General features: G+C 42.7%; 1 protein-coding gene across 1 annotated transcript in view; it reads left to right on the top strand.

Moving 5' to 3' along the window:
* Positions 1-1281: 1281 nt before the first annotated feature.
* Positions 1282-26454, top strand: part of LOC106893720 (junctophilin-1-like) — a 63473-nt gene continuing 38300 nt past the window's right edge. Inside the window, exon 1 of the mRNA XM_014951904.1 lies at positions 1282-2034. Within this exon, the coding sequence (XP_014807390.1) occupies positions 1307-2034 (728 nt within the window). The 5' untranslated portion in view covers positions 1282-1306. The remainder of the gene's footprint in view (positions 2035-26454) is intronic.

The following is a 26454-nucleotide window of genomic DNA, read 5'->3' as shown; positions in this document are numbered from 1 at the left end:
AAGCAGCAGTAGGTGGGCGAGAGACTTCATTTTGAGGAGCTTAAAGCAGTTTAATGGGAATTAGAGTGAAATGATCTTAGAAAGCAAATTATCTTGTATTTGCCAGTTGGGGGGTTCCTGGCACCTTCCCTTGGAATGTCTGGTACAAATGGCTTTCAGGGACCAGATACCGGAGAATGTATCTCCTCAAAGGGAAAATGCCTCTCCAGGATACAAGAAAAAGGTAGTTTGCAGTAATAATCTGATAACGCTGGGGTTTGGCTCTGGTGCAGTTTTCCACGTCCCCCGTTACATGGGTATCTGTGATGTCTATCAAATGCCCTGTTGCTCTTCAGATGAAAAAATGACCAAAAAAGTTATGATTGCAACACTGAAATAAATGTATTTACGATAGAATGGTGTGTGATATTCTGGTTTTTACTGCCTTGTCTGTCTTAAATACTGCAGAAAAATGAAAGGCAAAAAAAAGTGCTAAAAGGGTTCGTGTTTCTGATCTTTGTGTCACAACGTGACACAGTGCTGGGTTTGTGACACTGGGAATATCAAAAAGTGTCGATATCCAGAGTTCGTAAAGAGTAAGATACACCGAGGTTTTGCTCTTCCATTCAAGTACGTGCAAAAACCTTAAAATACTTAATTATACAATTGAGGTTTATAGCTGTGGATCCAAAGGCCCATCTGAAGACAAGGTGATTCGGTGGGTGTCCTGACAAGGAGATGTCCGTGGTCACCTTAAACCCAGGAAAACAGGACTTTTACTGCTCCTGCTTGCTCTTTTTGTGAGCAGCTGGAGGCAAGAGCCACGAGCATCCTGCTCCCTCCCTCCCAAACTGACTGTGTGTGACGTGGCTCTGCTGCTGCTGACCCCATCTCACCACCTTGAAAAAAAAAAAAAGAAACATTGAGGGAGGCCCTGCCTTAGAAATTTCTCCTGATTTTTTTTTTTTTTTTTTTTTTTTTTTTTTTTTTCCCACAGACAGATCCATTCAGAAAAAATGCTTATGATGGTAGCTGCTGCGCCTTAGTTGCCAAAATAAATTATTTCAGCTGGGGGAAGCGAAGGCTCTGTTAAGAGGAGAAATAATTCAGGAGAAAAACAAGCAGCAAAAGTGGTTTATCTGCCGTGTCACGTGCTGTGATTTTTTTTTTTTTTCTGCATTTCTTCTTCGCAAAAAAGCAGAGCTGACAGCGTAGCGTTGCCCGTGGCGTGCTGGATGTAGAGGGCTGGCTCTTCTCCGCCTTCCTAAATGTAATTTCTCCTTCTCCCTTTATAAAAGGTACCTACCAGGGGCAGTGGACGGGAGGGATGCGGCACGGGTACGGCGTCCGTCAGAGCGTGCCCTACGGCATGGCCACTGTGATCCGGTCCCCGCTCCGGACGTCGTTGGCTTCCCTACGGAGCGAGCAGAGCAACGGCACCGTTCTGCACGACGTGACGGCGGACAGCCCGGCTGGCACGAGGGGAGGATTCGTGCTCAATTTCCACAGCGATCCCGAAGCCGTGGGCATTAAGAAAAAAGGAGGCTTGTTCCGAAGAGGGTCCCTCCTTGGTAGTATAAAACTGAGGAAATCCGAATCTAGGTCGTCGATATCGAGCAAACGGAGCTCCGTCAGGAGCGATGCTGCCATGAGCAGAATTAGTTCTAGCGATGCCAACTCTACGATTAGTTTCGGAGACGGTGACTGTGATTACTCCCCTATGGAAGACCACGTAGATGCCACCACGACAGAAACCTACATGGGCGAATGGAAGAACGACAAGCGCAGCGGGTTTGGTATTAGCGAGCGATCCAACGGTATGAAATACGAAGGAGAGTGGCTAAACAACAGGCGGCACGGGTATGGATGTACCATGTTTCCAGATGGCACCAAAGAAGAGGGAAAGTACAAAAATAACGTTTTGGTCCGTGGAATAAGAAAGCAACTTATACCCATACGAAACACAAAAACTAGAGAAAAGGTGGATAGAGCGATAGAGGGAGCACAGCGAGCAGCTGCCATGGCCAGAACCAAAGTGGAAATTGCGACTTCAAGGTACGTTGTGTGTTTGTTTGTCACCGAATTTTCAGAAACAAAATCATCTTACAATATGAGAGCTCTTATTGTTGAAAAAAGACTAAGAAGTGCAAGGGTGTAAATGTTGTCTTCGGTGAGTACTTGCTCACCTTTCGGTACCACGTGTGTAACGCCATTGACTTCAGCGGCATTACACGCGTGAAACTTAGAACTTCAGCTCATTTGAGTAAAGACCTTCATATATGTTCCATGATATACTGTGAAAATAAATTTCCATCCTCCTACATTTCTGCTTCCTCTCCAGAGCCGCTGCATTACGCCTTTAAACCTGCTTGGAAAATGAAAGTAGTGAGGAAACAGAAGAGATGATTTGGGGGATGTGAGGTGAAGGCTGAATATCTTCCCATAAGCAGGCTCCAGATAGATTTACTGTGTTGATGGTTTTTGGGGTGGCATCTCACTTGCTGAAGGTGCCCATTTGACATCTTAAGATGCATCTGTTTATCTGAGAGACTGTGGCATGAGCAGCGTAAGGATAATGGTTGAGGCTCTTGTGCTGGGAGGCTGTTGATTCAGTTGCCAGGGCAAAGTCTGCCCAAAGAGTTGTGTACGAGGACTCTTTCGTTTCAGAGCTTCTCCTGAAGCCTCAATTGGTCTGGATCTTATCACCACCACTTCAAAAAGTGGTGGTCGTCTTCTGCCCACCCCCCTGCCAATTATTTGAAAAGCAAAAAATGTATGGGTACCATTAGGTGGGAAAAAATGTCATTTTCTCTTTGAACTCCCAACCAACAACTAAGCAAATATATCTGAAATGGAATTGTTACAAATTAAATCATTATAGACAGTTTTGATAGGTTTTACCATTAAGTCTGAGAGCTCTTTTAAAAAACTATTTAATTTTTAATGCTTTCCAATAAGTTTCTATGGCAGTTTCTACGTTGTTGGTTTTAGTTTGTTTCCTCAGGCAGGCTTTTTCTTGAAATATGCTGTGAACCAAAAAAAGAGCCCAGAAATGTGCATGAAAGAAAATCTTCATGCTATTTTAGAAAGAGGATGTCACATTACACTTCGAGCTGAACAACTGATTCCTGATTTAGTGTGGTCAGTATTGTGTGCTCGCTCACTAGCCTTTTTGTGACGGTCCTAAAAAAAAATACAGAAAAGACCAAAAAACCACATAAGTGGGGAAGCTTGAATGCGGGGCTGGCTCATAGGGAAAATTAGTTGAGACACAAACGTAAGGAATTCAGCAGAGTGATAAAGAACTGTTCTGAGCACTGGTCACCTACGTAACCAGAGGGTAGGATCTACTCAATTACTTCTATAAATATATGTAAGGCATTATATGACAGCAGAAGACCGTATTAGCAGAGCAGAGCAGTAGTAGCTAACTTTAAGAAATCACTGAATCCCATTCGTGTTCTGTCAGTCCATCAAAAGCCCTAGTTCTGAAAAAAATGAGGTGGTGGGGGAGTCACCCCTTTGAGCCCATACAAAGCTATTAAAAAGCTGTCATCTGAGACCATTATGCTGCAAGGCACGGTGTGTGCACGTCCTCTTTAAGGGACATGTTCTGAAGCTCTGAAGCATGTCTGAAGGGACGTGTCTCTGAAGCATTTTGTTTGTTGCTTTTCCCTTTGGTTTTAGTGAAGGACCAAGTTCAAATTTGCTTCTTTTGGAACAGTCCGTAAAAACAATGTTTATTTCTTGAAGAGGTGTTTTTGACAGTGCAGCAGCAGAAAGCATCAGTTGAGGTGCAGCTCTGGCCGTGGGCTGTTCCTTTTGCTTTTCAGCCGAGAACCTCTCTGGGACGGTCCGATGGCCACCAGTATAGACAGAAGGATTCCAGCTCAGATTGCCTTTGCACTAACTGTGCTGGCACCGAGTCAAAGGCAAAGACACCTCACACCCAGTCAGGCAACCTCGAGCATAAAGATTTACATCAACTTCACCTGTGAGTGCCTGTCGGACTCGCCTAGTAAGGATGACCCAACCCTTCCCACCTCTCAAGGCTTCAGCATGGCCTTTAGTGTCAACCAGCGGGAGCAAGGCCATGGGAATGAAGCTCATCTGGAAGAGGCCCTAGAAGAGAAGACTAAGGAGGCCAATGGTCTCCTGGAGTGCTTTAAAAAGATGGCCAGCAGGTGGATGGAAATCATCCTCCTCCTCTGCCCTGGGGAGGCCTCATCTGGAGCACTGGGACCAGTTCTGGGCTCCCCAGTTCAAGAAGGACAGGGAACTGCTGGAGAGGGGACAGCAAAGGGCTACAAAGATGATGAGGGGCCTGGAGCATTTCTCTATTACAAGGAAAGCTGAGGGACTTGGGTCATTTTAGTCTGGAGAAGAGAAGACTGAGGGGGGATCTGATCAACCCCTATAAATACTGAAAGGGTGGGTGTCAGGAGGTGTCAGGTCAGGCTCTTCTCGGTGCCCAGTGACAGGACAAGAGGGAATGGGCACAAACATGAACAGAGGAAGTTCCATCTAAACACGAGGAGGAACTTCTTTCCTGTGAGGGTGGCAGAGCCCTGGCAGAGGCTGCCCAGAGAGGTGGTGGAGTCTCCTTCTCTGGAGACATTCAAACCCACCTGGACACGTTCCTGTGGGACCTGCTCTGGGTGACCCTGCTCTGGCAGAGGGTTGGACTGGGTGATCTCCAGAGGTCCCTTCCAACCCCAGATCATTCTGTGATTCCTGCAGTATCTCAGTGGAAGAACTCTCTAGATAGACCTTTTTTCACCCCCAAAACCAACGAATGTCCAGGCCTCCATTTCGAAGAGCCGGAAACCCTGATTCTGAGCCAGGTACCTTCCTTTCCAGCACAGTTCTGGAGCACTGTTCTTCCAGGATTGTTTATTCCCAAAATGTGTGCTCAGCCAAATGAAACCAGACCATACTCCTCTTCATAGCTCCCTGCTGGTCCTGACAGATTTGGCTGGTGGTTTGACCCGTGACAGATGTCCGCACAGTTGTCAACAAGACCAACCACTGTTTTCCTTTATGTTCCTGATGTCTTCTTATGTCTAAAAGTCCTCCTTAATAACCCGGGTAGTCTTCCTTTAGCTAAAATCACAGTTTGATGTACAAAGAATAATCTAAAAGTTGGGGTAAATGATGCTTCTTTGAACTTGAATTTACACAACCCTTCTGGCTCAGCCTTCGGGGTTTTGAGGTGTTTGAACTGGGGTGTTTTAGATAAAATAGCAGCATTTCTCAAAAAATAACAGATCACAAAATCATGTGTCTTGGAGAAAGCTGCCAGATCAGGGAAATAGTCACCGGTCTCTGCCACACGAATTTGTATCTGAAACAGATTATAAATTAACAACGAGTAAAAATGCTTTTAAAGTGATAACGCAGCTTAACGGTCTTGATTGTGTGTTCTAGTTTTACCTGCTGTATTTAAGACAAAATATTAAGGTGTAAATGTAAAAAAGTCCCAAAATGTGAGGAATTTCAGAAGTGTGTTCAATATTTTTTTCCCTTTTAAAATATTAAAAGGCTTTTTTTAAAAAAAAACTAATTGTTATAGGCAGTAATTAGTTCAAATTCATCTTTAGGCTATTTTTTTCCCTTTTAAAATATTAAAAGGCTGCTTTTTTAAAAAAAAATCATTGTTATAGGCTGTAATTAGTTCAAATTCATCTTTAGGCCGTTTGTGCTAAAAGCAGTCAGCTTGACTCTATCTGCCTTTTTTGGGTCTGAATGCCTAAAAGGAAAAGGTGCCTTCCAGAAATTTTGAATAAATTCTTTTCTGTGTTACATCAAGCACACGTGAAAGGCTTCAAACACTGGAAGAGGGGCATTTGGAAGAGCCCTTTGGAAGATGTTAAAAAGCCCCAAATATCCGCTCAGCCAAGAGTCAAACAGAGACTTGTTTTGGGGATGGCAAATAATTCTCACTGTGGGGATTTTGAAGTTTTCACTGCTGCCAGGTGTCTTATTTGAAGGAGATCTCCCTCTGCAGTTCAATATGAACTGGAATTGTTTTAGACCGCTTCTGTCCTAGCATGAAAATCACTTTAGGTTTTCATTAGAGGTGCTATTCAGGGTATTATTATTAACTTGCCTTCATTAGTGCTTACGGTGGTATAAACATTTTTTGGAATTAATTGTCAGAGTTTGACCATAAACCTCTTCTAATCCTCAGTATTGCTGGCTGTTTGAGAGTGAATCAGTCCTGTAAGTAAACATGTAGCACTGGAAGCAGGAGGAGTGATGTTTGTGTACATACAACCCTTTATGTACCAGATTCTTTCTAGAAAAGTCAATAATATGGGCTCGGAATGGAACTCTCAGAGCCAGGTGGGTTTTAGTTTGGTTTTTTCTTTCTCCCTTCAGATTTTTTTCTAGCTAATGCTCCACTAGAAATTCTCCTTTACGTGTTAACTCTCCAAGGGAAAAAACTTTGCAGGGACACAGAGGGAGGAGATATAAGTACTGTAAGAGTAAGAAATATCAGTCAGAGGACAGTGTGTGGAGGAAAAAGGAGAAAGAAATCAAAAGCAAAAATGTTTCCGTGTTGATATATTTTTCCTTATACTCCATCGATCTCTCAGGTCATGAAACCAGGCTGAGGGGGGATCTGATCAACCCCTATAAATACTGAAAGGGTGGGTGTCAGGAGGTGTCAGGTCAGGCTCTTCTCGGTGCCCAGTGACAGGACAAGAGGGAATGGGCACAAACATGAACAGAGGAAGTTCCATCTAAACACGAGGAGGAACTTCTTTCCTGTGAGGGTGGCAGAGCCCTGGCAGAGGCTGCCCAGAGAGGTGGTGGAGTCTCCTTCTCTGGAGACATTCAAACCCACCTGGACACGTTCCTGTGGGACCTGCTCTGGGTGACCCTGCTCTGGCAGGGGGTTGGACTGGGTGATCTCCAGAGGTCCCTTCCAACCCCAGATCATTCTGTGATTCCTGCAGTATCTCAGTGGAAGAACTCTCTAGATAGACCTTTTTTCACCCCCAAAACCAACGAATGTCCAGGCCTCCATTTCGAAGAGCCGGAAACCCTGATTCTGAGCCAGGTACCTTCCTTTCCAGCACAGTTCTGGAGCACTGTTCTTCCAGGATTGTTTATTCCCAAAATGTGTGCTCAGCCAAATGAAACCAGACCATACTCCTCTTCATAGCTCCCTGCTGGTCCTGACAGATTTGGCTGGTGGTTTGACCCGTGACAGATGTCCGCACAGTTGTCAACAAGACCAACCACTGTTTTCCTTTATGTTCCTGATGTCTTCTTATGTCTAAAAGTCCTCCTTAATAACCCGGGTAGTCTTCCTTTAGCTAAAATCACAGTTTGATGTACAAAGAATAATCTAAAAGTTGGGGTAAATGATGCTTCTTTGAACCTGAATTTACATTGACCCTCCTGGCTCAGCCTTCGGGGTTTTGAGGCGTTTGAACTGGGGTGTTTTAGATAAAAGAGCAGCATTTCTCGAAAAATAAGAGATCACAAAATCATGTGTCTTAGAGAGAGCTGCCAGATCAGGGAAATGGTTACTGGTCTCTGCCACACGAATTTGTATCTGAAACAGATTATAAATTAACAACGAGTAAAAATGCTTTTAAAGTGATAACGCAGCTTAACGGTCTTGATTGTGTGTTCTAGTTTTACCTGCTGTATTTAAGACAAAATATTAAGGTGTAAATGTAAAAAAGTCCCAAAATGTGAGGAATTTCAGAAGTGTGTTCAATATTTTTTTCCCTTTTAAAATATTAAAAGGCTTTTTTTAAAAAAAAACTAATTGTTATAGGCAGTAATTAGTTCAAATTCATCTTTAGGCTGTTTGTGCTAAAAGCAGTCAGCTTGACTCTGCCTTTTTTGGGTCCGAGTGCCTAAAAGGAAAAGCCGTTTGTGCTAAAAGCAGTCAGCTTGACTCTATCTGCCTTTTTTGGGTCTGAATGCCTAAAAGGAAAAGGTGCCTTCCAGAAATTTTGAATAAATTCTTTTCTGTGTTACTTCAAGCACACGTGAAAGGCTTCAAACACTGGAAGAGGGGCATTTGGAAGAGCCCTTTGGAAGATGTTAAAAAGCCCCAAATATCCGCTCAGCCAAGAGTCAAACAGAGACTTGTTTTGGGGATGTCAAATAATTCTCACTGTGGGGATTTTGAAGCTTTCACTGCTGCCAGGTGTCTTATTTGAAGGAGATCTCCCTCTGCAGTTCAATATGAACTGGAATTGTTTTAGACCGCTTCTGTCCTAGCATGAAAATCACTTTAGGTTTTCATTAGAGGTGCTATTCAGGGTATTATTATTAACTTGCCTTCATTAGTGCTTACGGTGGTATAAACATTTTTTGGAATTAATTGCCCTCTGCAGTTCAATATGAACTGGAATTGTATTAAACCACTTCTTTCCTAGCATAAAAATCACTTTACGTTCTCATTAGAGGCGCTACTCAGGGTATTATATTAACTTGCCTTCATTAATGCTTACGGTGGTGTAAACATTTTTTGAATTAATTCTCAGAGTTTGACCATAAACCTCTTCTAATCCTCAGTATCACTGGCTGTTTGAGAGTGAATCAGTCCTGTAAGTAAACATGTAGCACTGGAAGCAGGAGGAGTGATGTTTGTGTACATACAACCCTTTATGTACCAGATTCTTTCTAGAAAAGTCAATAATATGGGCTCGGAATGGAACTCTCAGAGCCAGGTGGGTTTTAGTTTGGTTTTTTCTTTCTCCCTTCAGATTTTTTTCTAGCTAATGCTCCACTAGAAATTCTCCTTTACGTGTTAACTCTCCAAGGGAAAAAACTTTGCAGGGACACAGAGGGAGGAGATATAAGTACTGTAAGAGTAAGAAATATCAGTCAGAGGACAGTGTGTGGAGGAAAAAGGAGAAAGAAATCAAAAGCAAAAATGTTTCCGTGTTGATATATTTTTCCTTATACTCCATCGATCTCTCAGGTCATGAAACCAGCAGGTTAAGGAATTGTATCTCCTTTTTAATTCTCTTTTTCACAGAAGCCGATACTTTTAATCACTCTGAAGTAACGAGTGAGTTTTAAGTAAGGTGTACTGTCTTAATATGCTGTGGGAACCTTGTGATCACCTGAAAAGGGACACTGGAAGGGGTTTTCATTACACCGGCCCCTGAGGTTTGGTGGATAATGGTGCCTTTGTGTCAGGCACCGCACAAACACACTGCCCTGGCCACACACCTGGGAAAGGGCACTGCCCAGCAAAGGGAAAGAAGTTGGCTAAAGGACCCAAGATCAAGATAACAGTAAAATTAATAAATTGTAACTAATAACACAGAGCGGTTCCTCCTTGTTAATTAGGGGTCTGGGCTCAGCTGGCAGTGACCGGTCAGGAAAGGCTTTTAAGGGGAGCACCAAAGGGGGATTAACTGGTGTCTTTTCTGCAGCCATTGCTTTTTTAGACAGCTCAGTTTTATTTTTAACATGTTTGCGTCCAAGTCCGCGGATGCTATGGCTTGGTTTCAGCCTTTAATTTTTTAATAGAAACTAACGAAACTCAGGTTGGGATCCTGTGTCCCAAGCAGCTCGCTTTGTGTGGCTGGGAAAGAGTTGGTGGTGGGGCCACAGGAGAAAGGTTGTACAATCATGGACTGGTTTGGGTTGGAAGGGACCTTAAAGATCATCCAGCTCCAACCCCCTGCCATGGGCAGGGACACCTCCCACCAGACCAGGTTGCTCCAAGCCCCGTCCAGCCTGGCCTTGAACCCCTCCAGGGATGGGGCAGCCACAGCTTCTCTGGGCAACCTGGGCCAGGCTCTCACCACCCTCACAGCAAAGAATTTCTTCCTGAGATCTCATCAAAATCTCCCCTTGTTCAGTTTAGATCTCTCCTGGAGCCCCTTGAGGGACTGCATTTTCTTTGGGAGCATTCCCACTGCTACAGCCTGGACTTTTCTGGGTCCCTGCCCTCTCTCACTGTCACAGTGGCCTCCTGGAGCTAGTCCCTGGTTTACTGTAGTGTTCAGCACTGAGGATGATTTAGAGAGCTGTGATTTACCCTGCAGCCCAGGTGCTTGGCCTTGGCTTCAAGTCACTGGGGAGCTCCTCCTTCTGACCAGCCAGCTCAGTTGTCCACCCCAGAGCACTGGTGTTCACACTGCAGCTGTTATATATAACTGCTTATATTTTATATTTTATATATAACTGCTTATATTTTTCATAACCTTTACTCAGAGTAAGTTTCCTCTGATGGGTCTTTTTAGTCTGGAGAAGAGAAGGCTGAGGGGGGATCTGATCAACACCTATAAATACTGAAAGGGTGGGTGTCAGGAGGATGGGGCCAGGCTTTTTTCAGTGGTGCCCAGGGACAGGACAAGAGGGAACGGGCACAAACTAGAACATGGGAGGTTCCATCCTTGAGGAGGAACTTTGACAGAGCCCTGGCAGAGGCTGCCCAGAGAGGTGGTGGAGTCTCCTTCTCTGGAGACATTCAAACCCACCTGGACACGTTCCTGTGGGACCTGCTCTGGGTGACCCTGCTCTGGCAGGGGATTGGTAGAGATGATCTCCAGAGGTCCCTTCCAACCCCTGTTCTGTGAACCCTCAGGAAGGACTGAAGGCTTCAGGAGCCAGTTCCTTCCTTGCGTTCGTTGCCCCGTGTGACCAGTGCTCTCAGCTTGACCTGAACCAACCGCGATTTCTAGGGAGAGCTGGAATTCTACACGTGTGGGCGTGTAGTTGGTGTCCACACTAGATGGCAGCTGCCAATCATTCCAAACGGCGCTGAATTATGTGCCCCACACGCAGCTTTCCCTGCCTGGATTTAGCTGACTCCACCAATCTCACTTTACCCAAGAAACTAAACTGGACACTCGCAAGACCAGCGCCTCGCACGTCTGTGAGGTGCTGTGCTTATTATAGCTGAAATATGAACATTGGGCTGGGGAACAGGAGCCAACAAATCCCAAAGGTATTTATCTGAGGCCGCTTGCTTCAGCACAAAGAGCTGCCTTCGCTTCAAAACAAAATCGGTTTTGATCGTTTTCCTGCGTTAGCCTGGTTGAAGATAACAAACGAAAGTGCCGTGGTAAAACTTAAAATAAGCCCTCAACGGCTATGAATAGTAATTTTAATGTTAATTCCGCGTTCTGTAGAGGAAACCATATGTTCCTTGAATCCCGTGGGAGTTGCACCGCTACCTTCAGCGGGGCGCGTTTTCGCTCCCGTTTCACAAACAGCACGTTGGTAAAAGAATACAGTCTTGGACCGTTCCTCTGCTATTTGCTGGGGAATTAATAGTACATCTGTTTGGAATACACAAATTGTATAAACATCGCTACACGGATTTGATTTCTTTGCTTAGTATTTAAGGCAGTAAGATTCCACGGCTGAAAGTACGCAGAATTGCTCCTGTGCTTTCCCGCAGCTGGAAAATTAAGAAAGCCTTGGGTATGTAACTTTTTGATCAAATTACCTATATCCAGTGCACCTGCCTGCAGCCCTAAGTCTGAACAGGGATCTAGATGTTATTTTTAAAGAGGCAGTTCTGGAGTGCAGCCAGCCTGACTTGGAGTTTGTATTAGACACAGAATTGTTACACCAGAGTTGCTTTTTTCTCACTTGTTTACAATCAGGAGATGTTTAATGGAATACTGAAAATATTTGCTGCTTTCAAAACAGAAAGGAAGCAACACTGCACCACTGCTTTTAAAATAATCATATAAGAAAGCCTTTTTTTTTTTAAATATAAAAAATAATCATATAAGAAAGCCTTTTTTTTTTAATATACGAACCTCCTTGAAATGTTTCTTTGTTCAGATGAGTAAGGATTTTTTGCCCTGTTTCCAGAATACTTAATTTAGGAGCTGAAAGAATCTTTACGGTGGCAGTCTGTGGCAGATGTATGTGAGAACACAAATGTTTGGGGTTTTTTTAATGGTACTGAGATACACTAGCCAAAGATTAATATTTTTTTTTTGTAGCCAAAGAGGATGAGCTGTTTTGCAGCTTCTTGCCTTAGTTTTTACCCAGCGTCTCGGTTTTGATCTGTATTACAACAATTGTTCAGAAGATAAGCCGCAAACATCATCTGTCCCTGCTGACTTTCAGGAGAGTTTCTGTGATGGAAATAAATCTCCATTTAAAAAAACAAAATCTGGATCGTTTTTACTGGTTAGTCATGCGGGAACCTTAGTGTAAAGCCCTTAGACTCCCGTTACTGATTGCTATGAAACTATTTTCAAAATCAAAAAGATATTTTATATTCCTCCTGTATTTGGTACAACTACATACATGTGACTAGTAGTACAAGTCAGTGCTTGAGTAATTTACTTGATGTTTTGCTCAAAGACGGAACCGATTAATACAGAACCTTTCACAGAAATAAGAAATCACACTGTCATCTGACGGTAACGTGGCCGATCAGGATTCTACAGAGTAGGACGTTTTTCAGTGAACAGCTATAGCAGAAAAATAGTAATTTAAATGATTTAGTTAATGCCCCCTACGTTAATCTAATTCTGTATTTCCCAAATAATAATTGATTAATTTTCTGTAGTTCCATGAGTAATACTGTTTGTTTGAATACTGAAGGATCAGTGATACATATTATGACTTGACTTCTCTTTTTTTTTTTCCTAGCAATTAATACATTTTTCTGGGTTTGTACATCTAGTAGACACTGGTGCATATTTTCATACGGTGACTTGCTTTGTTTTGCCTACCTTGCTGTCATTTTCTTCTTTCATTACTGCTCTATTTGTACTTTTATGTTTTCTGCTTCTTCATTCTTCCCCAGCTCTCTGCGCTCATTGTCCAGGAGGCAGACGTGCCTGGGGCTGGTGTCCTGGAGTCAAGTTCTCATTATGAGCTTGTCTCCCCTCAAGCCCATGTAAATGTTTAATATCTGAAACTACCTTCTGATTATTCTTGTTGCCCTCTTCAGATGTTTTCCCAGCTCTGCTATAAAGATGTAGCCTGCAAAGAGATTGTTCCTGAGGTCACCCCCAAGCCACTTACTTTATGTATTAAGTTAGGGTGGTTCTGCCTTGCACATCACTCTTACACTTAAATTGAACTTCATTTCCCATTTAAGAGTGACCAGTGAGTTTTGTGCAGCCCTTCTTGGTGGTTCATAGAATCACTGAATGGTTCAGGATGAGAGGGACCTTAAAGACCATCCAGTTCCAACCCCCTGCCCTGGGCAGGGACACCTCCCACCAGACCAGGTTGCCCAAAGCCCCATCCAGCCTGGCCTTGAACCCCTCCAGGGATGGGGCAGCCACAGCTTCTCTGGGCAACCTCTTCCAGGCTCTCACCACCCTCACAGCAAAGAATTCCTTCCTAAAATCTCATGTCAATCTCCCCGCTTTGAGTTTAAAACCCTTCCCCCTCGTCTTATGGCTCCCCTTCCTGATCAGGAGTCCCTCCCCATCTCTCCTGGAGCCCCTTTAGGGACTGGAAGGGGCTCTAAGGTCTCCCTGGAGCCTTCTCTTCTCCAGGCTGAACCCCCCCAACTCTCTCAGCCTGTCCTCATAGTAGAGGGGCTCCAGCCCTCGGAGCATCATCAGTTGTCCCTTAGATCCCTGTTTGGTAACACTGACGGTCACAAGTTCTGCCACTTTTCACACCTTTTTCCCCAAGGTTTATGAATGTTCTGGGTTCTCAGCCCTGAGCCCTGTGGGTATCCAGGGGTGAAAAGCAATCAGTGAATCTATCCCACTATATTCTGTTTCTGAACTAATTTTTTATTCACTTAAGCATTTCTTCTCCTTTTTTAATTTTCATTTCCTTCACTTAATTCCCAAAGAGTTTCTGGTGAGGAACGCCGTGCTTTGGTCCTGCTGCATTGAAAGCAGGGATTGATGGGACAAGATGGTATTACTGGTTTGTACTTGAAAACCAGAAGTTTCCTGATTAGCGTCTGACTAATGTGAAATCAGTTAATTATGTTACTGCTGTAATGCAGCATCTCCAGTTTGTGTTTGCCTCACTTTACTGGCACATATAAGAGGAGGGGGAGGTCATTTTGCTGCTGCTTTTACTTTGCTGTCTGGTTTTGGGGTGAGTCATTTCAAAGCTCTTTCTTTCTGTGAATTTTTAGACCCCTTCATCAATAAATGTGTTGAATTATGTCAGTCTTAGAGCGACATGTAAGGATGTAAAATCCAAATGTGGAAACAAGCAAGACTCCAAGATTTTCCCTGTTGAGGTGGTGTCTTTTTGGCAGATGCAGACGTGCATCTTAGCCCTGATTTGCTCTTACTTGGAGCGAGGGTTTAACACCTGTTGATGGTTAGAAACTTGGTTTCCATTGGGAAAAGAAAGAACACCAAGAAATCTGGGTTATAACTGAGCTGAAGTGACACCATAGGAAGTGGTTCTGTGTGTGTGTATTCAGCCCAAGCTCACTTTTGGAGCTCTGGCACTTACAGGAATTTATTATGTCAATTGTATAAGCATCTTGGGAACACCTTGAAGATAAAGAACGTGTTGCCAAGCAGTAAGATACAACATGTCTTTCAGGAATAATAAGGGAACCAAAAGTCTAGAGCGTGAGTTGAAAGGTGCCGGGTGTCAGAATGCTTCGTGTTTACATTTAGGAGTCTTTTTCCTTGATCAAGGGCTTAATCTCAGTTTCACTAAGAATCTAGTAATTATGCACATTCTGTAATTCTGGTAACTGTATTACCATTCCTGGGATTGTTTTGTGCTTCAGGGAACAGTGTGTTTCTGGGAATTACAGACCAGCAACGAAGGTGGGAATGGCCTTTATCAGTTCCATATGTATAAACAGGAGAGAGAAGCTGGTGACCTTTTCTGGTACTCCAAAATGTTTGATTTGTACAGATCTGTAGAAGTTAATTAGTTGATAGTTTCTGATGAAGAGGCTCCCCCTCTCTCCTCAGGGTGGGTAGATTCCTTGTGCCAAACTAATTCATGTTGGGAGGTCTTCAATGTACAAATAGGAATACTGATTGGTTTATATTCTCAACTGATAATGAATTATTAGGGGGAAAAAAATCATACTGGATGCTTTACAATCCCAAGCGATGTTTCTTTGGGTGTGCAATATCTGGGTTTTTCCTAATGCGGAGTTTATACCTACTTCAGAAATAGGTTTTGTTGAAAGACTGAAATGGGACAAATAAAAACGTGTGTATATTTTGTATACTCAAAATTCAGATCACCCGCAAAAAAAATCTAGTTATATTACTTGTTCATAGTTGAACTTTATAAACAATATAATTTGCTGTACCACTGCTAGTTACAAAGAAAAGGCACCGAGCATTTTCAGGTCAAAGTCTGTGGCTGTGTTATGCACGGATGCAATGCATTTCTGGTGGAAAAACTGCTTAGCGGAGCTTCTGGGATGAACCTTTGTTAGCAGAAGGGTTAGAAAAGTGGATAACATTTAGCTTTTCATTTTACTGGGACTGTGGACAGCGAATATAGAGAGCAATTAGTCAAAATTGTGGTTCTGAGTAAGTTCACCAAGGAGTTTGAGCTAAATTTGATTTGGTGTTTTTCTTCACATTCTAGTTGATGAGAACGTGTTCTAAATGGCTTTTAACAGTTTTCTTGGAAGTTCCTACTTTGAGATGCAACGGCCGTTGGATTTGAATTCATCTGCTCCTTGCACTTAACGATGATTAAAAAGCTAGAAAAGTGGTCATGAGGTCTAATGATATTGAAGTTGTGAGTTGTGAGTGAACAACGGATATAGTCCCTGCTTAAACTATCTACAGAAACCCTGCTTTCTTGGTCAATTAAAGGAATTCTGTTCTACTTTCAGTGTACCTACTCGATACTTAAAAAGATACTTTTCTCCAAAAAAGAGAATGAATTTGCCGGCGTGTGAAAATGCATTTGGTGTGGATGTATAACCTAGCACTGCTTAATCCAGCCAAGATAATAGTTCTGGTTCTGCATAGAAATTCACTTTGCAGAATTATGGTGACACTTTCCTCTTGGATTATCTGCTTTTATACGCTCATTGTCACACTTAGAACCATTTGATGTCATCTCTCTGACTCTGAAACTGTTTATTATCTTTTCCTTAGTAAAACTAATTCACATCTTTGAGATGTTCTGATCTTTTCCTCTGCTTATTGACACTGAATTGTCTCATTTTGCAAGTGGAAGTTTCAAGGGCAATGGAAATGGAAGTTGCTTGGGTGCGGGTCAGCTGAGGAGACAAGAATTCTGGGTGCAACTTGGACATTTCCATCTGTTCATAAAGGAAACTTTAAAGTAGATTAAATAAGACCTTTCAACACTTAAGTCCACTGTATTTTGCTTCAGTTAGGAGTGTTTTAATGCAAGTTCCTTTTCTTTTCAAGAGTATTTACTGTTCAGAAAGATATATTTGGTGTGCTTTGCCCCTCCTATTCCCACGGTTTCAGTTTAAATATGAGATGAATGTGAAGTAGAATGAGTGGAAAGAGTGGCAAGTCTGTTAATATCCCAAATAGTAAGCCTTGTAAACCCACCTTTTCTTCATTTTCATAGTCCTATTTTTCTGTGAAATCTTAAATATGATCTCAAGAATGTATTTCTTAATAGAATAAGCATTTAACATTAATGCAGCAACAGTGTAGTAAGGAGAGAAAAAATTGGAAGTCTTGAATTTTAGAGCTGTTATAAAATTATATCAGTATCTCTTTATGCTTTACTGTCTGTTCTCCAAAAAGTACTGTTTTATCCAGAAAAGTAGAAGATGCTTCAGGATTCCCATGTAGCACAAACTTCATACACCACTTAGAAATTGCCTAGACGTTTAATTACTGATTTGCTTGATTATCTTGGGGTGTCGTCAGCTTGTTTGCTCTATGAGATTGCTGCTTGAAGCGTTTCTGTGAAAGTTTTCCTGCTTTGTTTTAGCTTTTCTGTTCAGCTATCCAGTTATTTTCTGTTCAGTTATTTATGTATAAGTGTCACCCATTCCCAGCCACTGATAAGGCTTAGGAGTGGTCACTGATACAAATAATTTCAGGTGCTTTTTTCATTTGCTAGAAAACATAAATTCCTTGTCAATATCCCGGTGGTTTGGCCCTGTTATTGCTATCAGCGTAATGCCTTTTCTTCTCTTGGAAAGAAATGCATTAGATGGATTAGCAAAGCACTAAAAATATCTTTGCTTAACCACCAAATTATATAACCCTCCGATTCCTGTTGGCTGCTGCTCTCACGCTGGGTGCCTTTCACAAATCTGCATTTTCCAGCACATCAACTGAAAACAGGTTTGGGTTTACAGCACATCTTCTGTCAGAGTTTCAAATATATCTTTTTATATATATATACACACACATATATCCGTTTTCATTCAAAAGGTTACAAGTAGGATTTACTGAAAGCTTCTGATAACTGTTATCACTTCAAAAATTTGAAAATGCTGCTGCTTTTGTACGATAAGTTCCTTCCTTTTTTCAGTCACCCACGTCTGATGTTTTCTTGGTTTGTGGTTTGTTTTGGCAGGGGGGTATCTTGTAATGAATAGTCATTTAGATCAGATCCACTGCTGAGGGCCGTGGTACTCTGAAATAAGATGAGTCATTTTTCTAGAAAGCTCTTTACTTCTGGAAGAGGAGAGTTGGTCACGATGACCAGCTGTAGAGCCTCTTTTTTCTGCAGTTTCTGTGTCATTTGAAATAAAGGATTTTCTAGAGTTAATCTATCCCTGTAAGGGCAGGCGAAAAATTGTTTCTCTTCCCTTAGATAAATTAAATCTTTGTCGTTTAAAGATTTTTCTCTAAATTTATCTTCAAGATCTGAAGTGACTTATCTCTCTCAGTATTCCAGTACTTGACCACATACATAGTACCAGTAGTAAATTGATGCTGTAACTCAGAGAATTCTCTTTGCCTTGGTGAATGGAAGAGGGGAAAAAAAGAGGCTGGGTTTAAACGCATGGATAGTTGACTGAAATGCTCATCCAAAATGCTTGTGATGGGGTGACTTCGGAAACTCTTGGCTTTTTTTTTAATTATTATTATTTCTTTGTGGCAAAAAGCTGATGTTTTGCAATGGAACTGTTGTTGCCTGTGGAGGAGTCGCCTGCGATGGGGCTGCAAGGTTTTGTCCTTTGTGAGTGTGACAGGACGAGTCCTCCTGTATCCTAAGGTCAGCCCTTATTGTGCTTTGTGAGTGTGACAGGACGAGTCCTCCTGTATCCTAAGGTCAGCCCAGTGTCACCTCGCTCTGCAGTTACATCCTTTCCTGCTGTTTGTTTTTCTATTGTGTGGCTGTAAGGAGAAAGGAACAAAAAAAAAAAAAAGAAGCCCGAATGCCTGAAGAAAGGAAATGATGCCATCAGAGCAATCCCTTGGCATGCAAAGGGAAAAGGCTCTCCATATAATCAGCTGGTTAAAGGGCATGAGAACATCCTGAGAGGTAATTGGGCACCTTTTGTTGAAATGCTCTGATACATCCCATTAACTTGTTCGGAGTTGTTCAGAAACAATGCCAGCAGAAGGAGGCACAATCCTAGGCCTTTTTTCCCTTTATTCAGTGCCAAAAAATGTGGTTATCATAGTGTGTGTACAGCAGCTTCTGGAGGAGTGCGTACGCAAAGGGTTCAAACTTTTCTCAGCAAGGTTTTTCTGTGCTTTCACCCAGGATGGTCTTTACAAATTAGTGGAAGAAGCCTGTGCCTTTTTCAGAACCTTCTGAGAGTTCATCTGAGACTTGTCTCAGAGCTGTGTGTCTCCTTGAGTAGAATCACAGAATGGTTTGGGTTGGAAGGGACCTTAAAGACCATCCAGTTCCAACCCCCTGCCCTGGGCAGGGACACCTCCCACCAGACCAGGTTGCTCCAAGCCCCATCCAGCCTGGCCTTGAACCCCTGCAGGGATGGGGCAGCCACAGCTTCTCTGGGCAACCTGGGCCAGGGTCTCACCACCCTCACAGCAAAGAATTCCTTCCTGAGATCTCATCTCAATCTCCCCTCTTTCAGTGTCAAACCTCATCCTATGGCTCCCCTCCCTGATCCAGAGTCCCTCCCCATCTCTCCTGGAGCCCCTTGAGGGACTGGAAGGGCCCCTAAGTTCATCTTGCCAGCATTAGCAAAAAAACATGCACTAATAGCAACAGGAGCAATGAGAAGATGATCTCCTGCGGGGTTTTATTTTTTTAGAACTCTGTTGTTTTGTTTAAATCCAAGAATATACTCTTCAAAAACACTGCACTGGTTTTGAAGGTTCCTTTCTCTTTTCCTTTCGGCTTCCCAGGAGAGAAATTGCAGATTTCTAGTCTTCAAGTCTCTAGGGTTTTTTCTCAAAAGGAAATAACCAGTCTCTGCCCCTGGATGTTGGGATGTACGAGGCACTACAGAGAACACTACCAAACGGCTGTCTCTTCTGCCTTCCTGCTGCTGAAATACCATTTCGTAAATAATATTCATCACTATTATTATGCCAAAGGAAATAGTCACTGATTTTTATAATTTAAAAACAAACAAACAAACAAACAAAAACAACTTAGCTAAGAGGATTATGTTGAAACTGGTGAATAAAGCAGTGAGTTCATGCACGAGCATTTTAAAGCAGGAGACCCATGTTCTTTAATAGCAAGAACAAGGAAAGAATGGAATGATTCGTTTTCTGGTGTTTCTAAGTGAAAGCAGGATCCTTGTCGTGAATAGGGGTGTATTAACATTATCGGTATGAGAAAAATCTTTTCTTATTGAATTGATCTAAAAATTGCTGTCAAAATGGAGAGAATTTTGTGGAATTTTAATATGAAAAGACTCGAATGCTTCCGTATTATAATTTGAAATAACCTGCCCTGTCATGACCCTGAAGGACACCTTACAGTGCAGTTTATTAGTCCTAGAGGTCAATGAGGCAACAAAAGATAATGATAGCAATGAACGGTGTTTGTTTTGCTGGTTTTTATTCTCCCTTTGGTTCCGAAGGAATGAGCTGACTTTACGTGCTCTGATCATCGGGGCTGTCACTGGGCTCACTCTGCGGGGAAGAGGAGCTGGGAAGGAGCACACAGCTTGCTGTCACCACATAAAAAAAACACCAGTCAAGAGGGGCTCACTCTGCGGGGAAGAGGAGCTGGGAAGGAGCACACAGGTTGCTGTCACCACATAAAAAAACCACTAGTCAAGAGTTTTTTAAAAATTCACCTTCCTATTAAAATAATTCCTGCGATGTTGGTTTCTTTAGGAGCAGACAGAACATTACTTGCTAGAGTTTTAATCAAAGAAGAGATAAATGCCTGGTAGCCCATTTAGCCTGTAGCTTCAGAGAATGAAAGTGTGAGCAGAACCTGGCAGGTTTTTAATTTATTCTCTACATAATCCATGGGCAAAATACTAAATGTTGGCCAAGCTGACATCAACAGTAAAACTCTCACTGTCTCCAGTGACAGCGGGACACCACTGGTGGGATGGTGTTCTTGCTGAATTGGGTGTTTTGTGGGGGTCACAGGTTGTTGAAAAGCCAAAGCTGAGATACCAGAAGTTCTCAGCTGGACCATAAGGGATGACCAAGTAGAGACAGCCCAGGTATCACTGAAGGAAACCTTTAGGTTCTCAGTGTGGTGTCTTAGGTGGCTACTCTTCGTATTCCCTGGAAAACTAAAATTCTGGGCTTGTTTTACGAACTGTGAAGGAACTTACAGAACTTTTTAGTCCTTTCCCTTTGCAAACAATGAAGCTTCTGTCATGAATCCATATGTCGCATTCCGTCTGCTGTTACTCATGCAGAATGGTATGCCGTTCTACACACTGTCCCAAAAAACTGAGCTTTGAGTACGGTAACCTCAGTATGAGTAAGGGTGACAGACAGAACAGATTCTAGAAAGGTGGGTCACCTCGGTTGCTCAGGACATCCATATTTCTGGAAATCGGGCCGGGGGTTTGCTTAGCCGAGGATACAGTTTTGTGTTTTATTGCTGTACTTGAGAATCTAGTTTCTGGATTTATGTTCCCTTGTGGCCAAGAAGGCCAATGGCATCCTTGGGGGGCATCAGGAAGAGTGTGACCAGCAGGTGGAGGGAGGTCATCCTGCCCCTCTGCTCTGCCCTGGGGAGGCCCCATCTGGAGCACTGGGACCAGTTCTGGGTTCCCCAGTTCAAGAAGGACAGAGAACTGCTGGAGAGGGGACAGCAGAGGGCTATGAAGATGATGAGGGGCCTGGAGCATCTCTCTGATGTGGAAAGGCTGAGGGACTTGGGTCTGTTTAGTCTGGAGAAGAGAAGACTGAGGGGGGATCTGATCAACCCCTATAAATACTGAAAGGGTGGGTGTCAGGAGGATGGGGCCAGGCTTTTTTTGGTGGTGCCCAGGGACAGGACAAGAGGGAATGGGCACAAACTTGAACGTAAGAAGTTCCATCTGAACATGAGGAGGAACTTCTTCACTATAAGTGTGGCAGAGCCCTGGCAGAGGCTGCCCAGGGAGGTGGTGGAGTCTCCTTCTCTGGAGACATTCAAACCCACCTGGACACGTTCCTGTGGGACCTGCTCTGGGTGGCCCTGCTCTGTCAGGGGGTTGGACTGGGTGATCTCCAGAGGTCTGTTCCAAACCCATATCATTCTGTGATGCTCTTGTGTATGTTCTTCAGTCAGGTTTATGCACAGACCCTCCACGTGTACAAAGGAAAGTGCTGCCTTATCAGACCAGTCTGCTCTCAGGATAAAGTCTGATGAATGCTGGTGCACGTCTGCAGTGGTGAAGGCCATGTAGCCTCCACTAAAAAAAAAATAGGATATGACCTCAGTGTTTTAGCTAACATGATCTATGGCATTGTGCAATACAGAGTGTGTTTTAATAGAATATTTTATCAGAGTTCCAAAGGAAGCTAAATATGTGAGGTTCGGTGGATCTCCTGTATTCGAGAGGTGACCTTTTGGCAGTAGCTGTGAAGTAATATACACCAGAATCTTGTTAATTCATGCTAATGACTTAGGAGACCCACCGCGGCTTACTTGATTTTACAACTTAGCGAGTAGGTGAAACATGATGACAAAACCTCAGAGATGCGCGCTTTAACAGCATGTGCTCTGCTAATTTATCTTGGTGGTTGTAAATATATTTACAATATACAAGTTAATGGACAGTAGCATCATTCATGGAAGCAGCCATGATTTCCTGAAATGACTTCGGAGATGCGCGCTTTAACAGCATGTGCTCTGCTAATTTATCTCAATGGTTGTAAATATATTTGCAATATACAAGTTAATGGACAGTAGTATCATTGATGGAAGCAGCCATGATTTCCTAAGTGACTTCAGGAAAGCATCCTACTGTTAAATGTCTTCAAAGAATCAGGACAAATCCACTAGTTATGAGAGCGTGAGACCAGTGCAGTGGTTCTGAAGGTACCAGATGGTTTTTAGCGTTAGTAAAAATGTTCTTTTCTCACATCATATCATGTGTGTCATATCATAGAATAAACGTAGCTCAAGGTACTTGGGGAAAAGAGTTACCCTGACTAGCATAGTAGTGGTATGCAGGTAAAAAGTGCATGAAAAGTTTTATTTTCAGGTCATATTACTTCTAGAGGGCGAAACTGCTATCTTATCCTCGTTCTTAAAAATAGTCATTCCCAAGCTACAGGCTCATTGAACATCTTCTCATGTGTTCCAGTAGATGCCGTAGTCTTCAGAAGAGAGTCAATATCTCTATTAGGAAAAAGTCTGCCATTTTTTTGTGCCCGGGGTTTTTTCAGTCTACATTGTGCTCCCACGTTAAGTGCTGTTACGGATGCCGTTTCATTACTGGCAGAGTGGTTTTAAATCAGACTTTCTCAGTGCGCCTGATGACACCAACCCATTTCATATTTGTTAGGCTTTTAGTCAAAAGAAGGAGCTGGAGCCTCTCGGTGTCGGAAGCACCGCAGGGGCTGGTTACCGTGCCTTGGCATGTCAGCAGAGAAGTCTGGCTAAATAAGGCCACGCAGGAGTGGAGCTTATCAGCCTTGGCCAGGAATATAGTCCACCACCAGCTGATAGGGTGGCCCCATCTCTTCCCTGCTATCACCTCTGCGGGGCACACAGACGTACGGTTATTGTCTGCTCGCCTGCTGATTGCACTCACAGCTCACCCCTCCACCTTTCCCCGTCGCTTCGGCCAGAAGCTGAAACCTTTTAGAAAGCCAGAGGTGCTGATATATATATATATTTATGTAAGAATATATGTGGAGTCGTCAGCTCTCGACATTTAGGGAAGAAGTGCATCGTCCCTTCTGTTTCTTCTCCCACCAAACAGTCTGGAGTGAGTGAATATGGCTTGGTAACGTGAATAAAAAAAAATAGGAAACACCAAAAAAATACTTGTTAGAAGTATCCGTGACATTATGAAAGCAAATCCTGACTGATTTTTGCCTTTCCTCACTCTGATACCACTTAAAGGAGAGGCCAAGCTCCAGTGACCTTCCTGGGGATAGTATTGCACTTTGCGTGTTTGTAGGTGCTTTTTAAAAAAAAAATCCAGGGTAAAACACCTTTAGCGTTGTTTCGGTGTCAGTTTTCCTGTTAAACTTAGTTTGCTTGTCAGATCTTGTCCCTGGGTCATGCAAGGGTTTGGGATTTGAAGAGTTTATGAATTAAATTATTAGGCCAATAAATAATCTTTAAGACCTGATGGTACCAGGCTTGGTACAGAATGTCCCAAAACAGTCAAACTGGTGATCCACAATTTTTTTCTTGATACTGGGAATTAATGTAAATGGCTGTGCACGTGTGGCAGTTTTTAAGGGATTTCTGAAAAATACCAGACATTAAATTCTTACTGTTTTCAAAGTACCTTTTCATCATACCCAATGCAATGCTTAGAAAAACCAACCAACAAAAAAAAAAAAAAACCCAACAAACCCTGCAATTTTAGTTAAGAGCTCCATCTTCTTCTTTTCAGTAGCCTGGCATAAATGTCCTAATGTGAATCCACAACTCAGTAGCACTGTTGTGTGCAGTACATTTAACAGAGGTGTCTTTCTGTCCCCTGAACCCGTCACCGATAGCAGCAGTGAAGAATGGGTGGTGGGTTGGGCTGTTTGCCATTAGAGCCTGTGGGAAGGGCTCCCAGTAGACACACGGTGTAAGGGACTGGTTTCCATCTGTGCAATGGGGCCTTATATCTAACACCCCTCCAAAATCAGAGCAGATAGGGACACTTTCAGGCTGACTTCTTGACGTGTGAATTTCTGTAACCATATTAATTATCCAGACTTAAAAATTCACATTTTATATTTATTTTAAAGATATTAAATATAATAATATCCAATATAATATAAAGATAATAAACATAATATTTTATTACGTTTTCACACTGCACAGATTTACTGTCTCTGTGATGAAGGCTGTCTCACTTTTTTTTTTAAAAAAAAAAGCAAAAAAGCAACCTTGAAGCAGTTCAGGGCTCTGCAAACATGCCTTGTAGCACCTGAATCATAGGATCGTGGAACGGTTTGGGTTGGAAAGGACCTTAAAGATCATCAAGTTCCACCCCACTGCCCTGGGCAGGGACACCTCCCACCAGACCAGGTTGCTCCAAGCCCCATCCAGCCTGGCCTTGAACCCCTCCAGGGATGGGGCAGCCACAGCTTCTCTGGGCAACCTGGGCCAGGCTCTCACCACCCTCACAGCAAAGAATTTCTTCCTGAGATCTCATCTCAATCTCCCCTCTTTCAGTTTAAAGCCATTACCCCTCGTCCTGTGGCTCCCCTCCCTGATCCAGAGTCCCTCCCCATCTCTCCTGGAGCCCCTTGAGGGACTGGAAGGGGCTCTAAGGTCTCCCCAGAGCCTTCTTTGATGGTTGGACTAGATGATCTTAAAGGTCCCTTCCAACCTAGAAAATTCTATGATTCTCTTCTCCAACTGAACCCCCCCCAACTCTCTCAGCCCATTTTCACAGCAGAGGCAGTTTCCAACCTAGAAAATTCTGTGATTCTCTTCTCCAGTTGAACCCCCCCCAACTCTCTCAGCCTGGTTTCACAGCAGAGGCAGACCAGTGAAGACATAGCTGTTTGGCAAGCTATGTTATTATATTATATATTATTGATTATATATTATCATGGAAATTGAACCTCAGTCAATAGTACTTGAACTTTAAAGAATAACCCATTCAGCAGCTGTCTTTTTAATTGCTAAATGAGACAACATGATTAGCTTTGATAGAAGTTTGGTTGATCATGTCTACACTGAAGTAATTATCTTGGGTTGGAGGCCGTACCTGGTTACAAATTTTTATGCTGTGTCAACTCCCAGTGCATTTAGTGGCAGATGTATTTGGCAAACATCAGGAACTGACAGAGAAAAAGCTTAACTTCAGTGTGGCTTAGAGAATTATTCACTCTAGTTTTGTATTCAGCAGTAATTAAAAAATAAATGCTGCTGAGAATGAAGTTTAGTCATCGGAGATGATCTACCTGACCCCACCCACACTATCATATTTTCTTTTTAATAATTGCTTCAGATTAAATGTAAATATTTTGACTAAAAAGCCAAACAAGTATATTTGGAAATACCTCAGAATTATTTAATCTTCAAAAAAACCCAGCTTTCAGTCCCGGTGCTGGGAAGATTAGAATTTGAATGGTACTGGCAGGGTATGATGCCCGTAATAATAAGAAAAAATGGCAGTTGTTAATCACAGGAAGACGTTTTTCTGCAGAGATGAAACACCGAACTTCGCTGTGACGGGGCTATATTTTCAGAATCTCATTAAAGTTTTTTCTGCACTTTTATGCAGTTCATGCTTCTAATGGCTTCTCAAGTCAGACTTCTCTTAGGTGATTGTAACATTACGGTTCATTAGCTGTGATTTATGGTTTGGATCATATTATACGTTAATGAAGTGAAGTCCTGCCTGTGTGGTAGCTCATCTATTCTGAATTTTCTCCATGGGGTCCCAATGTTTACTGCTCATCCTGCAGCTCCAGTAGCAGAGGGTCTGTGATGTGCAGGTGTCACTTCAACCTCTTAAAATGAACCAATTTGAAAGCTTTCAATCTGAAATTTATTTAAAAAATAGTTTTTTACTTCCAAAACTCTAGTTCATATCCCTTTATCTTTTTTCACAGAGCAAACAAAAGAAATTTGACGGGGGGAATAAAATAACCTCTTTTAATATGTTTTCCCACCTGCTCAGGCACATTATTGTCTCGGGTGACACTTTGAAGCTTTTGGTGGATGCCGGTTTCAGGTTGTAAAACACAAGTTCTGCTTTGGGGCACCAAAGCATTTCTTGAAGGTGCCCAAGTGTGACTTTGTGTGACTGAGACCTGGAAGTGGAATATTCTACTGTATATATATTGCAGTGTTGTTGGAAACAAGAGGGACAGGACCTGAGTGGACAGAGGCAAGGACTGGGGGGGTTTTGTGCAAATCTGTACTTTTCTGAAGAGGAAATTGCTCTAGATACATAGTGGCTTGTCCTCATTTACTCATATAAGCTGGCTTAATTTGAAATATTTTCTCTGGTTCTTGCTGAATTTACTAGAAGCAATCCCATTGCTTTTGTGATAAAAAGCATAAACTTCTGTAAATAATTGGCTTCAC

The sequence above is a fragment of the Calidris pugnax genome, unplaced genomic scaffold (assembly GCF_001431845.1).
Source record: "Calidris pugnax isolate Ruff unplaced genomic scaffold, ASM143184v1 scaffold61, whole genome shotgun sequence".
Lineage (NCBI taxonomy): Eukaryota > Metazoa > Chordata > Aves > Charadriiformes > Scolopacidae > Calidris > Calidris pugnax.
Note: the sequence above shows the minus strand (reverse complement) of the source record. Positions and strands in the feature narration are given on the sequence as shown.